Source organism: Microtus ochrogaster, unplaced genomic scaffold, assembly GCF_000317375.1.
Source record: "Microtus ochrogaster isolate Prairie Vole_2 unplaced genomic scaffold, MicOch1.0 UNK124, whole genome shotgun sequence".
Lineage (NCBI taxonomy): Eukaryota > Metazoa > Chordata > Mammalia > Rodentia > Cricetidae > Microtus > Microtus ochrogaster.
Genome location: NW_004949222.1, coordinates 84,674 through 99,494, shown reverse-complemented (window position 1 = coordinate 99,494; position 14,821 = coordinate 84,674). Strand labels below are relative to the sequence as shown.

Genomic DNA, 14,821 nt, shown 5'->3' with positions numbered 1-14,821 from the left:
CACAGTTACCAGGCAAACCTTTGAGAGGACTCCAGATGAGAGGCCATTGTTGGCAGTAGGAGGAAATGGCAAGCCACGGCATGCTCACGCCTCCCATCCACACCAGGGGGCGCCTTCACACCTGACAATCCTACATAAAGCTATTTGGGGGAGACAGGTATTTCTCCCTCAACAGTTCTAAACTAAGGCTGCCACTTTAGGTCGCCAGTGTTTCCTTCCTCCATACTATAGGAGCCATTTGCATAGGACTCACCTTCCCCTCCTTGGGGCCCAGGATCCTCCTCTTATAGCCTAGGACGCAAGTGCAGCAGGCCTACCCACTGCCTTCAGCGGGGACTCAACTAACCAACCTACCATTGGGGACCAGGAAAGGGGCCCCAGCTCAGGTGTCACACCTGGTGAAGAGAAAGAAGACAGAGGCTGAGTGGCAGGTTTCTGTACAGAAGTTGGCTTATACATTTTAGTAACGGGCAACAGTGCAGGGGCTGCAGGGAGAATAAGAGTTCAAGAGCTGGGGTTTGCGTAAATTTTACAAAGTGTATAAAGAATCTGTGTTTCTCTACAATAACAAAAACCAAAGGCTACAAGAGCAGTTGTATATACAAAACACGGAGATATTGCTTCACTTGCAGACAGGTTCCTGACCAGACAGGTAGACGAGACAGAGAAGGGGGAACGGGCAGGGGAGAGCGCTGCGTGCAGAGGAAGATGGAGAGGGTGGGGGTGGGGGTCTTCTCCCAGCATAAATCTACAGGCAGGAGCAGGAGTGTGCAGGCCTGGGAATGCTGGAGGCCGTGCTGGCGCTGGCTATGGTGGTGTAGGCAGGAGGTAGAGCCCAGAGTGTCCACCTGCCCAGCCCCTGATGCCTGGCTCTTCGGGTATCAGCTTAGAGAGGGTTTGGGGTGGGGATGCAGGGCCAGCTGGGTCAACTGGCCAGAGAGGGAAGGAGGTGATCCCTGGAGTCTGTCACAGAAAACAGGAGAAGCCGGATCTTTCCACTCATCTTCCTCACCTCTGGAAAGCCCTGTCCATCCTACCAACCTCCCCACCCTGTCAAGATGCCCACAATACCGAAGAGTAGTACATAAGCAAGGGACTTCTAGCTTCTCTCAAGCAGGCAGGACAGGAGAGGCCACTTGACTCCTGCTCCTTTTGGGCCAGTGGGCTGGCAGGAGGAGGGTGGGAGCAGCCTGTCCTAGAGGGACAAGGGAGGGGCCGGGAGGACACTGGAGGGGCTGGCCAAGGACCGAGGACGTGCACGCACGCTGGGTGGAGCGCAGGGTGGTCACAGGTTCTGGCAGCACTGTAGCTTACTGGGTTTCTGTCCATCGGTGGTGGGTGGCACACTGATGTCCACCACGTTGTTGCCAGGGGACTCATCATGGGCCGCACGGTCGGCAATTTGCTTCTGCGACACAATGCGGTAGATCTCTGCAACAGGAGGGCTTAGTGAGCACAGTGTGTCCCTCAACCTGACAGAATCACCTGGGAGAAGCGCCTCTGTACAAGCCTATATACTATATAGGGGCTCTTGATGACTTAATTGACAAAGGCAGGACCATCTAGGGGGATGCTTGACTGTGTTCAATGTGTTCATTGTGATAACGGGACCAGCTTTTTCAAGTACCTTGGAGTATTTTATCACAGCAACAGGAAACAAAGACAATTCCTACCATGCTGTATCACGGTAAAACAGTGTTGGGGGCTGGGCTCCTGGAGGTTCCCTGGCACAGCCAAGTGGGCAGGGGCAAGTCACAGAACTGGTCCTAGCTAGCCTAGGCTGCTTGTTCCTTCCTTCCCCTGAAGCCCCAAAAGGGTCTATCACAGGCACTCGGGTGAGGACCTCTGTGTCCATGTGCCAGCAAGGGCTAGATATGTCTGGACTCTGTGGGGCATGGAAGGTCTGAACTGGGTTTACAGTGCACCTGCACACTGGGTACTATCCTTATAGCCATGCAGACACTGGGCCCACCTGTGAGGATGTTCTTGAATGCTTCCTCTACATTGGTGGAATCCAAGGCTGAGGTCTCAATGAAAGACAAGTTGTTCTTTTCTGGAAAAGAGAAAATTGTCTCCTGGATCTGGCTCCCACAGCCTTCTCCCCACACCCCTTTCTAGGACTATACCTGCCCACCTGCCTAAACCATATAAGAAGAACTGCTGCTAGTGGGTGGGGCCAAGAGGTTAACTTAACTGCTCAGGGACAAAGGCTGAACAAAGGCACTATGACCGTGAACCTTGACCCTGGAGGAGGTGGGTACCCAACTTGTAGACAATTCTCTGAACCCATCAGTTTGGTTTCCAGAGCACAGTCCCACCGACTGGCATGTCCACCACAAGCTCACCTGCAAAGGCACGGGCCTCGTCAGTGGGCACAGCCCGAAGGTGGCGTAGATCACTCTTGTTGCCCACCAGCATGATGACGATGTTGCTGTCCGCATGATCCCGCAGCTCCTTCAGCCAGCGCTCCACATTCTCATACGTCAAGTGCTTGGCGATGTCATACACCAGCAGTGCACCCACTGCACCACGGTAGTACCTGCAGAGTAGGTGCAGCATGAACCTCGGCCTGCAGGGCAGCAGCCTCATGGGAACCCTGGGGGACAGTGGCCTCATATCTTTGAAGGAGGCCCTACACAAGTGGGAGAGGCTGAGAAGGTTTTGGGGCTCAAGGCTAGAAGACACTCCAAGGCCATCAACAAAAGGAGAGTATATAGCAGCTGTGTGGAAGTGCCAATGCCCCCTGTACGGACAGACCATTTGCATCCTGTGGAGATGAAGGACCAAAGGGAATGCAAAGCATAGCAAATGAGGGGACGGGACAGCCAGGGGCTAAAGATGCATAAGAGGTAGGCTAGGTGGTCGGCAATTGGAGGGCTAGGAGATGATAATGCCAGGATAGGAAAGCAGGTAGGCTGCCTGGGCAGGGTTGGACTAGAATGGAGGGCCTAAGCCAGACTCTCAGTCTACCCAGTAAAAACCTCAGTGCCAGGTTATGCCCCAGGCTGAGTGCTGGTCTGCCTGTGGGTCCCACAGCTCTCAGGGTACCCTTCTGTTTCTTGATCTAGGTCTCCACACTCCAGTCCAGCCTCTACACACCCTTACTAAGCTCCCATGTCATAGGCCAAACACCCCTGCTATCTCCATGTCTTAACTCTGGCTAAACTCACGCAGAGGTAATGGCACGGTAGCGCTCCTGGCCGGCAGTATCCCAGATCTGAGCCTTGATGGTCTTGCCGTCCACCTGAATGCTGCGAGTGGCAAACTCCACGCCGATGGTGCTCTTGCTCTCTAGGTTGAACTCGTTTCTGGTGAAGCGTGACAGCAGGTTGCTCTTGCCCACTCCTGAGTCCCCGATAAGCACCACTTGGGGGCAGGGCGAGAGGGAGGAGAGGTAAGGATCTGGAACACCCAATGTTTCCCACATCCACCCACAAAACCTATATGGTGGCTCCCTGGTTTCTGCCACCCCCAGACACCCTGGTAACACACAGGAAATGGAAGCTTCAGAAACAGTCAGCACAGGGCTGGAGAGATGGCTCAGCAGTTAAGAGCATTGCCTGCTCTTCCAAAGCTCCTGAGTTCAATTCCCAGCAACCACATGGTGGCTCACAACCATCTGTAATGAGGTCTGGTGCCCTCTTCTGGCCTGCAGACATACACACAGACAGAACATTGTATACATAATAAATAAATAAATAAATATTAAAAAAAAAAAAGAAACAGTCAGCACAGACACCTTTGCCTGTCTCTCGTCCTCAGAGAAAGGCTGTCCCAGTTAGGAGATAGGGACATCCCCAGGCCACGCTGCACAGAGGATGGCCTGAGATTCACCAACCCAGAGCCTGACGGCTGAGTAGTCAAGAATGGCCACAGAAAGCTCTAGCGCTGAGTGACCCTTGCCCTCTCCGGGTACGTGTGTGAACAGAAGGCAGTAGGCTATTTGCAAGGTGACAATGAGAGTACAGAGTCAGGACCCGGCCAGCGCAGTACCCAGGGGCACAGCGGAGCATGTGTCATCGGCACTGTGCCTTTGTTCTGGGCACGGGACGGCCAGCATTCGGCAGGGTTAATACCTATTACAGTCTGTCTATCTGGTGTTGAAGTGATAGAAAACAATACTCCTCCCCTTGTCCAAGCTTCTCCAGCTGCTTCAGATAAACAAACCCTTGTCCGCTGTTTCATGAGCAGCAGGAACATGTGTTCTGGCTGCAGACTACACAGGGCTGGCCACCATTCCTGCCTGAGGTGAGGATTACTGTACTCGGTACTCCTAGACGGTCCCATCACTGTCATGTCTTTAGTAGGTACAGATGTCAGTGTGTATGACTTCCTTCTTACTAAACGCTGGCCATGTAACATGACAGGGAGAAAAGGTCTCTATCTAGCCCTGTGTGTTACTCCTTTGAAGCGGGAGCCAATCACTACAATGCAAACCAGTGCTGCAGCTCAGGTGGCAGAGCGTCTGCCTACCATGGGTTTAATCTCCAGCACTGCATAAACTGGGCATGGTGGTACATGCCTGTTATCCCAGCACTCAGGAAGATCAGAGATCCAAGATCATGATAGCACATGCCTTTAATCCCAACACTCAAAACAAGCCAGCCTTGTCTACATATCAAGTGCCAGGACATTCAAAGCTGCACAGTGAAACCCTGTCTCAAAAAAGTTATGCCCTGCCCCCAACAACAAAAAAAAAACCTCAAGGTCAGCCTTGGTTACAAGACAAATTTGAAGCAACCCTGGCTACATAAGACGTTGTCTCAAAACAGAAATCTATTTCAGAATGGCACATTGTCTCAAAACAGAAATCTATTTCAGAATGGCTATCAGGACAATAGAGCTCAGAGAGATAAGGTGTTGCAGGTGAAAGCTCCCCATGACACAGGGCATGACAACAGACAAGGACTATGCAGTGGAACTGACCGGTGCCAGGCTGTAAAGTGAACACTAACCTGGCTGTCCTTAGACCCAGGATCCACCATGCATGTGCTCACAGTTCTGTACCTACATGTGCATGTGCTCACATGAATACAATGCAGATACCTTAGCCAGAAATCTTGTGGCCCCTGAAGGCAGAGATGTGGGACTCTGCAGCTGAGGGTGGGCCTACCAGGAGAGCCATGGGGGCAGCAGGTGTGGGTATTCACCCAGGATCAGGATCCCAGCCAAGGAGAGACAGGCATGGTTGTACCACAGACTGAGCCTGAGCTCAAGGCCACACTGAGTGTCTGAAAGGTAAGCACTGGGGAGAGTTCGCAGGAGGAACCAGGCCCCAACATGTAGCACCTTTCCCCTCCCTACAACCACACTGAGGGGCTCAGCCTACCTGCTCTGATCTCTCTCCTGAAAAGAATATTTTTGTGGGGGTGAGGGAAGATAAGAGGACAGCGGGACAGGTTCTCAGGCGTAGCCCTCCTTATCTGACCTTCCTGTCCCTGCCTAAGTGCTGGAATTACAGGAGTTTACCTTAGGGCCCTGGTCTCCCTTATTCCTGGGGTGCATTCATGGGGACAGTTTATGATCAGCTAATTAAGCTGCCTGTGTGTTTCTGTGCTCTCCCTGCCCCGCCTGGTGGTTAGCTGCAGGGCATTTACTCCATTGTTAATATGGTAATTTCCCACCTGCCTGGGCGGAGATCCTTGTGCAGCAGTTAGGTAGATACGGACTCCCCCAATTCTGAATAAACGGGCATTCGGCTGATCTCCTTTCGAATGACCCTGGTCTCTCTGTGTGTTCTTTTCAATCTCCAGGCCCTTGCTCGACTCGCATTCAGTACAGTGGCGCGCGAAATGTACCGAGGGTGTAACACAAAATCGGGTGTTACAGTTTACTAAGAGGCCAGGCTAAGAATACGCTCTCTTGATGCCTTACCACTCTAGGTATTGCCCTGATTTTCTTCTTTCTGTACACCTAACTCCTAGAAAGTTCTATCTATACTTCTGTCTCTGCCTCCACTTCTCCTGGACCCCGTAGGCCCCAAACTGAACAACATAGTTATCCAGGGTCTGGGGAGTAGAAGGGGCGTCCGTCCACCTTGGGATCAGGACCCCATGGTGTGGGCAGGGATGTACAGCCCTGAGGCTGAGTCACTGGCCCTGTGGAGCAGGGTGAGGAGCACACCATGGGAAGAGCCCTCCTCCTACACTGCTCTTCCTGTGCTTTGCTGACCCTACACTGCCTCCCCATCTTACAACTGCTGCAGGCTGTCCTTCTACCTGAAAACACGAGGGAGCACAGGACCGGATCCCCAGGTGACCCTCTCCAGGCTGAGGCTGGTGTGCCCTCCCCTTTATATCCCCAGACAGAACCCCAGCACTTCAAGTCAGCACAACAGAATACAGTGTCCTGGTCACCTCACCAGGTTACCATCCCCACCTTCCTAGCCTAGTCAATAATTCAATCAACTTGGAAGATACTCAGATCAACAACTTAAAATCATCTTCAGTCCTTTCTTCCTCTCATACTCTAGGTTAATATATATATATTTCATTTCTTTTGAGATAGGGTCTCAGGCTGAGGCTGGCTTCCAATTCACTATGTAGCTGAGAAATACTTAGATTGTCCTACGAATTCACACTGGTGTATGTGATGCTGGGGATGGAACCCATGGTCTCATGAATTGAACTACATCCTTAGTCCTGTGTGTGTACTTGTCTATATGAATTCAATTGCTGGACAAAGCGTGTGTGTGTGTGTGTGTGTGTGTCTGTGTGTGTGAGTGTATGGTGTGTTCGTAGATGTCTGCTCGTTACCACCTCCCAAGGCCAGCCCACCATCTCACAGGATCAGTCTTTTCTTGTACTCCTCACAGCCACAAGAAGTCACCTGTGAGCACTAGCACTGCACTGTCTGCCCAGGACACAGACAGAATGATGACTCCCAAGTCCCTAAGAATCAAAGCCCAGGTCCTCCCTGGGGCCCACGAGGCATGGCACTACATGCCTTGAAGCGTCTTTCCTTCCCTTCCTCAGTATCTGACATGCTGCAGCCGGCTTCATGGGCTCCTTGCTCTGCCCCAACACACCAGGCACAGTCCTGCCTCAGGACCTGTACACAGAATCATTCTTTCTCTGGCCCCCACCTCACCTCTTTGTGAGCCCCTTGGCTGCCCAGATCCTCCCCACACCTATTAGAATCCTACTTTCCCGACCCTCCCCATTCTCTGTTCTAGCTCTCCTTCACAGCTCGTGCCACCCGCATGTGTCGGGTTCGCGCGTGCCTTTTCCTGTGGCTAGTCTGCCTCATAAGCATGACTCCTGGACAGCCTTGTTCCTTGCTGTATCCTCGGGCCTGGCACAGTGCCTGGCACACGGTAAGTGCCAACAAATGTCTGTGGAATGAATCAACAAACCCCATCTACCTCATCTGACCCCAGACATGCCTGGATCACCCTGGGAAAATGCCCAGGTCAGCCCCCTCAGGGCACAGGTGAAGATGAGGCAAAAACAGGGAGCCCAACCCATTTCACCTTCTCGGTTGGGTGCTTTAGACACAAGAATCATAAGACTCAGGCAAGCACAGTGGTACATACCTATAATTCCAGGATTCAGGGGGCTGCAGAAGGAGAACCATGAATTTGAGGGCAGCCTGGGCTATAGTACAAATTCAAGGCTAGCTTGAGCTACATTTTGAGTTCCTGTTTCCAAGGACAAACAGTAGTGGCTATGCGGCTCAGTTGGTAGAGCGCCTGTCTGCGTATGCACAAAGCCCTGGGTTTGGTCCCCAGCACCGCAGTAAACTGGGTGTGGTGGGCATAAAGCCAAGCCTAGTGTCCTGCCCTGGAATTACTCTGGAGGCGGAGGCAGAAGTTGTTCAGGTCATCCCTGGCTACATAGTGAGTCTGGGGAAACCCTAGGCTTCATGAGACCCTTAAAAAAACAAAAGGAGGGGCTGGAGAGATGGCTCAGAGGTTAAGAGTATTGCCTGCTCTTCCAAGGGTCCTGAGTTCAATTCCCAGCAACCACATGGTGGCTCACAACCATCTGTAATGGGGTCTGGTGCCCTCTTCTGGCCTTGCAGGCATACAACAAATTATGTATTATGTATATTGTATACATAATAAATAAATTATTTAATTAAAAAAAAAAAGAGCCTGGTGTGGTGGCTCAGACCTTTAATCCTAGCACTCAGGAAGAGGACCCAGGCCAGCTACATAGTGAGATCTTACCTCAAAATAAAACAACAACAAAAATCCCCACAAAAACAAAACTACAAAATTAGCAAACAACTTCAACAAACAAGCAAAAAACAAAACCCCACAAACAGATTCACAAGAGGGAGAACAAAAAGAGGCTGTGGAGATAGCATATACTATTTCACACAGCCCATTTTACAAAAAAGGAAACTGAGGTTCAGAGGAGGAATGTTATAATCAGGATGTGGTGGCAAAGCAGGAGTCAAGGCCTTTGTTTATCTGCAGACTTGTCCCCACTTCCCAATTCCATTTACCAAGCAACCTCTGTCTAGAGCAACTTGTCTGGGAAGTTGTCTAAGCAGAATCTGAATTCAGACTTCTGGAACAAGGCCCTTCCCTTCCATCTCAATCTCACGTCTGGACTGCCATTTTCCCGTTATCGCTGGCATACAACTCAGGGGTCCTGGTTCTACTTCTGGAAGCCCAGTGCACCTTAGCCTACCACCTGGACACCCTTCAGGGAGAGAAAACAAACTCCTGCTCAGTTTTCAAGATCCAACAGTATGTGAGACTCCTCAGGAGTTCAGGCTTCTCCTCTCCAAGAAGAGTATCATACAGCCTGGTCCACAAGTCATGTGACGACAGGCTCAGCATCCTCCTGAGACCAGTATAAGCATGTTAAGTTCAGAGAAAGAGATGAAGTGAGACAAGAAAGGAGTCAAGGACCCCCCAATCCTGCTGGCTCCTGGGCCACATGGACCAAGCTGGACGGCAGGAATCACTCTCCACAGCATCTACCTCCTCACTTCCTTCCCACAGGACCGACATGGAAGGAAAACCCGCTCTGCTCGGGTCTCTCACACCCTCTCTGTCCTCTCAGCCTTGCCTCTGTTGCACAGCCTTCCAGACCCTTGGCCACAGCAGCTGCACTGTGACCAGGACTGGACCTTGGGTCAAGCTTGTGCCCAAATGCCTCATGAGCCTAGGTTTAAGCAAATTCTCAGAGCAACCCCAGGGAAAGACACAATGTCAATAATCCCACTGCAGTTGGGGATACTCAACCCAGAGACTAATTCCCAGTTCAAGGTTACCCACTGAGAAAGTTGAGGGTCACAGATCATGCCCAGGCATGGAACAGCAGGAAGGCTAGGCTGCTCAGGACATCCCTGGCACAGGGTGACTGATATACCAGAGTGGTGACTTGGCTGCCTCTGCGTGTATGATGGGTATGAAAATGGCTTTGTCAAGAAAACAAGTGATCGGTTGTCTTTGGAAAATAATAAGACCTTGAGGACACAGCCCCCAGCATTTCCAAAGAAGTCTGTGGCCTTGCTGGCCAGGAAATGGTCCCCCTGGATATGCCATTTGGCGTGCTGAGCAGGCAAGCCCAGTTGGCAAAAACAAAGGTCTGGCACCTCTCAGGAGCCCTGGATACTGCAGCCTATCCCATGACAGGGAAGCATCCCTGGAGCCTCCCATGTTCAGTGTAGGGAAGAAGGTGTCCTCTAGGAAGTGGACCCTTACCATCCCAGACTCCAGGGACTGGCACAGGGGTACATTCTTGCCTCAATCATTCTTCAGGGCTAGTGGGAGTCACTTGCATAGCAGGCCTGGTAGGCATGGTGCCTAGCCTGGTGTGCTTGGCAGAAGGAGGTAAGTTCTAGTGCTAGCCCTGTCTGTCCCTGGAATCGAGCCATTCTATGTCCTTGGGCAAGGGTGGGCACAACCCAAAGAGCAGGGTCCAGGACTTCTCACTTGACCTGTTTCCTTGAAAACTAACTGGCTAGGAATTCTGGGAAAGGAGTCGGAGGATGGAGCCTAGGTGATCCCAGTGTAGAACCCCTAACTTAACGTTCCTCTGAAGAGAAGTCGGGAGTATCCCTGGGGATTCACCAGCAAGCTGAGAAAATGGCCAGCGGCTGACAGGAGGACATGCTGGGTGAATAAACTTGAGGATCTATTATTAGGCACAAATAAATAACCTTGCTCCTGGGGCAGAAGAGACTATTTATGGAGGAAAACAAATGGCATGTGGCCACCACTCTGAGGACCTCTTGGCCTTCTCCATAAGGTTAAGGGAGCCAATGTATGATGGGACTGCCAAAAACGTGTGTGTGTGAACAGCCACTGTCTCAAGCAAAGACTTGTGGCTCTCCATGTCAAGGAACGGTGACCAATGCCTAGGGTAAGGAGGTGGGGACAGGCAAGGTTGGTTGAGCACAGGGAATTGGGGGTGGGGTGAGGCATCAGAGAGAGCCACAAAGACACAAGATCAGTCTTTGTCAATACTTCTAGTACAACTGCAGATTTTTTTGTTTTGTTTTGTTTTTCTTGAGACAAGATCTCACTATGTAGCCTAGACTGCCCTTGGCCTCATCTTCTTGCCACTGAATATGAGATACTTCTCTAAGGCTGACCAGGTCATCACCCTTGTCTTGATGGCTGGCTGGCCGTAGGCCTGGGCTTCTGGGCTGTGAGTCTCAGAAGGCACTGGCAGGGGCAGAGTATTCACATTCTGGGGGACCTGCGCCTGCAAGCAAGTGATGTGATTGATGAGACAGTTTGCTTGCTGCTAGCTCTCTTCCCTTCTAATTCCCTAGCACTCCCTTTTGTAATTTAAGAGCTTGAAAATCTGAATGACAAGGACAAAGGTTAAAGGGTCCTCAGAGGAGCTCAAGGAGTGGAGACCTAGGTGAGCATTGGTGGGAGGCTGATCTTGGCGGTTAGGCAGCTACTACAACTAACTGAAGAAGGCACCTGCCAGACCAGGAAAGGAGGCCAGTGGGGGAGGGCGGCAGGGCAGGCAGGCACTCCCCATGCCAGCTGCTGCAGGAGCTGATTGGTGTTTCCAGGAAGTGAGCTCTGGAGACAAGTAACAGGAATGGCAATGGAGCTCCATCGCCCCTGACCTAGTAACTGCTCTTCTGGGAATGCACATCAAGGAAACAGCCCACAGGGCAAAGAGAAGACTTGGGCACACATTCAATGCCAGGCTATTTATAACAGCAGAAGGTCGAAAACAAGCAGGGATGACCACAGATAATGAATGAGCTGACTTGAAGGGAAAAGATCCCCTGCCCTCCCTGACGCTTCTTCAAGGGTGGGCTGAGTGGGGACGGCCCCTGTCACGCAGGACTTGAGTATGTTCCACCAGTAACTAAAGAGCCTTTCAAATCTCTGGTCCTCTGGTCCAAAGTCCCTTCAAATCGTCCTCTGCCTCTAGATGAAACCTAGAGCCTAACAGCTGTTATTCTTCTTAAAGAACAGGGTTATTCTTCTTAAAACACGGGGCACAGGACAGACACACACGGCGGAACAAACACAGACACGACACAGCGGCTCCCACGTGGGTCCACTTTAATGGGGGAGGGGAACACAAAAGGGCGGGGAGGCGTGCAGGACACACAAGGAAAGGCGAACGAGAGAGAGAGCCTCGTGTGGCCCTGCCTTTTTAACGGGGAGCGCAAGGGTGTCTGGGAAGGATGTCCCATACCTGTGCGCAGGTGTGCGCACAGGTATCCATAGTCCAGGAGGAGTCTGGGAGTTGTAGTTTCCAAAGGAACAACAACAGCTGCTAACCAGTCTCACGTCTGGACAAAGCTCACTGTCAGCCCATGGTACTATGTGGTAACTTTATCTTTGCAGAAGTCTGTCTTGCCCTACAAGTCTTTTGTCACATGGCTATTCCAGCTACCTCCACAATCCCAAGATGCCAAGGCTGGCTTTGAGCACTAGGCTACACTCCCAGAAGGGCAACAGTGTGTCCCTTGAGTACCCAGGAGTTAGCTCTCACAGCCAGCCACTGTCAGCTGGGGACTCTAGAATAGGACGGGACCAAAAAGTCACAATGCCCGAGATCCCTAAACACACTCACCAGAGAAATAAAAGACCTCAGGAACGTGGGTGCGCGTGCACCAGGTAGGAAAACTCTTCCTGTGGGTTGGATGTCTATGTGTTGAAGAGAGGTTGGACACTTGTTTGTTCCAGGTTTAAGCTGCAAGGCTTGCCCCAAAGCTCACACCGGTGCTAAGTGGCAAAAATCCACAAAGAGTCCTGAGCTCAAACCTGCTCCACCCTTAGGAACTTGTGTAGACCAAGCTTGCTTGCCTTGACCTCACAGAACTGTCTGCTTCAGCTTCCTCCTGAGTGCTGGAATTAAAGGTGTGTGCCATCACACCCGTCCAAATTACATTATTTATTTTGTGTGCATGTATGTGTGTGGGCTCATGTGACATGGAGTACACATAGGGACAGAGGACAACTTGCAGATTCTTCACCATGTAGGCCCCAAGACTCAACTCAAGTTGTCAGGCTTGGCAGCATACACCGATACTTGCTGAGCTACCTCACTAGGTTCAGGTTGGCTTTGAAACAGAAAAGGATCCTCTTGCCTTCAACTCTGAGTACTGGGATTCCAGATATGCACCGCTACAGACCTGTTTACTGGATAATATGGACTTTATAAACTCATAGAGGATTAAAGGGGATCATTGTTATAAAGTCTCAGATAGTGTGCATACCGGGTCAATGTCATCCACGTGTGTCCTTTTCTTTGAGAAAGGGTTCCAGTAAACCAGGCTGGCCTCCGCACTTCTGATTGCCCCACCTTTGCCTCCCAAATTCAGGCCTCCCAAGGTCTGCACCATCACTCAAGGCTTTTGCGGTGCTGGCGATAAATGCCAGGGCTTTGTGCATGCTACCGCTAGGCAAGCTATCTACCAGCTGGACTACATCTCCATCACTTACCCAGAGTTTGAACTAGTGCTGCACACACTGGTACCGTCCCCCCCAATTCCAAGGCACCACAATTTAGGGTTCCAGCACATGACCTAGGCTCCACCCCAAGGCAGGCCCCACCCCTAACAGACCAATCAGACTTCTTGGACACGCCCACAATTTCCTCCAACTGCCTTAACCCCATCTGTAACCCTGCTTTCAACTCAGCCCGCCCGCCAAACCCAGGGAAGCCCCGCCCCCAGAAGCCCCGCCCCAACGGCCTCTCCTACCACTCGGGGCTCCACCCCCCCAGGCCCCGGCCCCGCCCCGGCGCATCCGGGGTCCGTAGGCCTCTTAGAGCCTCCGTCTTCTCAACGCTGGGCACGCGGGCCCGAAGCCTGGCGAGCTCGGCTTACAGCGGCTCCCTCCGCCTCCCTAGCCTGGACAGGCCCCGCCGAAGCCCCGGGCTCCACCCTGAGCCGTCTCGCCCGGCAGCGCGGTGGCGGCCCTCCCGCGGCTTCCGCGCCCTTGCCCGTCTGTACTGCACCGAGCGCACCTTTGAATAAGTAGTCGTACTCGTCGTCCCGGGTCCCCATTGTCCTGGCGCTTCCGGCGGGATCGGCGACTCCGCAGCCCCACCACAAACACCCGACGGGGGCGGAACCGGCGCCGCGCAGAGCGGCGGTCCGACGGCCAGTCAACGGTGAAAGTGGTGGTGACAGGCACCCGGGACAGCCAATCACACTCAGGAGTCGAGCTCAGAGGGGCGGGACGCTCCTGGGATCCGCCCTTCTAGCCCTCGGTCTCCTGGAGAAAGGCGGAAGGAATGCGGACCTTTTCGAATTGACAGACTCAGCAGCCTATCAGAAGCAGGTGTAGAAAGGCGGGGCGGAAGACTTGAACAATGAAGCGGATTGATGGAGTGCGTAACCAATGGGGAACTAGATTCAGACTGGGCTTTCCAGCAGACCTGTAGGGGAAGGGAAATTGAGCTCCCTCCAGCTGATGTGAAGGGTTTTGACGTCTTGATGATATCATAGGTCAGTGCCTCTGCTCTGGCCTCTTACCCTAGCCCCCAAAATGACCATTTCCGGGTATATATGCGAGGGGGTTACAGTTACCCAGTTCTTTGTTTAAACCTAAAGCTTATGTCAGTACATTCAAAACAAATGGGGATCCTATACTTCTTTATCTGTCCCTCTTGACAAATTCTCTTTTTACCATTATTCATGGCTTTCCTTTCTTTTTTAGGGAAGAGTCTCACTATGTAACCCTGGCTGCACTGGAATTAGTGATGTGGATCAGATCACATTTTTTTTTCCTTTTTTGGGGTGGGGAGGTCGAGGGGGTTGGTTTTGGTTTTTCGAGACAGGGTTTTTCTGTAGCTTTTTTAGTCTGTCCTGGAACTCGCACTGTAGCCCAAGCTGGCCACGAACTCACAGAGTTCTGCCTGTCTCGGCTTCCCAAGTGCTGGGATGAAAGGTGTGTGCCACTACCGCCTGGTTGGTTTTCTTATTTTAGACAAGACCTCATGTTGCTCTGGTTGACTTCAAACTTACTATGTATTTATGGATTACTTTGAACTTCTTTCCCTGTTTTATTCGGAGCTCAAGGTCTCACTGTGTCGCTCCAGCTTGCCTGGAGCTTGCAGTGTAGAACTCAGAAATCCACCTACCTCTGCCCCCCCCACACGGATTAAAAAATGTTTACCACGCTGGGCGGTGGTGGCGCATGCCTTTAATCCCAATACTCGGGAGGCAGAGGCTAGTGGATCTCTGTGAGTTTGGGGCCAGCCTGGTCTACAAGAGCTAGTTCCAGGACAGGCTTTAAAGCTACACAGAAACTCTGTCTCAAAAAAAAAAAAAAAATGTTACGCCGGGCGGTGGTGGCGCACGTCTTTAATCCCAGCACTCGGGAGGCAGAGGCAGGCGGATCTCTGTGAGTTCGAGACCAGCCTGGTCTACAAAA

The 14,821-nt window shown here is 51.9% G+C and overlaps 1 protein-coding gene across 1 annotated transcript; it reads right to left on the bottom strand.

Moving 5' to 3' along the window:
- Positions 1-428: 428 nt before the first annotated feature.
- On the bottom strand, positions 429-13,611 carry Rab11b (RAB11B, member RAS oncogene family). The gene is made up of 5 exons (XM_005371719.3): positions 13,410-13,611; positions 3,171-3,366; positions 2,346-2,539; positions 1,973-2,053; positions 429-1,431 (listed from the first exon to the last, which is right to left on the bottom strand). The coding sequence occupies exons 1-5, from the start codon at positions 13,447-13,449 to the stop codon at positions 1,286-1,288; spliced, it is 657 nt and encodes a 218-aa protein (XP_005371776.1). The 5' UTR covers positions 13,450-13,611; the 3' UTR covers positions 429-1,285.
- Positions 13,612-14,821: the final 1,210 nt, after the last annotated feature.

Excerpts from the sequence above, each read along its gene's own strand:
- Rab11b (XM_005371719.3), bottom strand. The coding sequence starts at position 13,449 with ATGGGGACCCGGGACGACGAGTACGACTACTTATTCAAAG. Across the intron at positions 2,540-3,170 it reads TACCGTGCCATTACCTCTGC|GTACTACCGTGGTGCAGTGG; the intron begins GTGAGTTTAGCC and ends CCTACTCTGCAG. Across the intron at positions 2,054-2,345 it reads CGAGGCCCGTGCCTTTGCAG|AAAAGAACAACTTGTCTTTC; the intron begins GTGAGCTTGTGG and ends TCTCTTTTCCAG.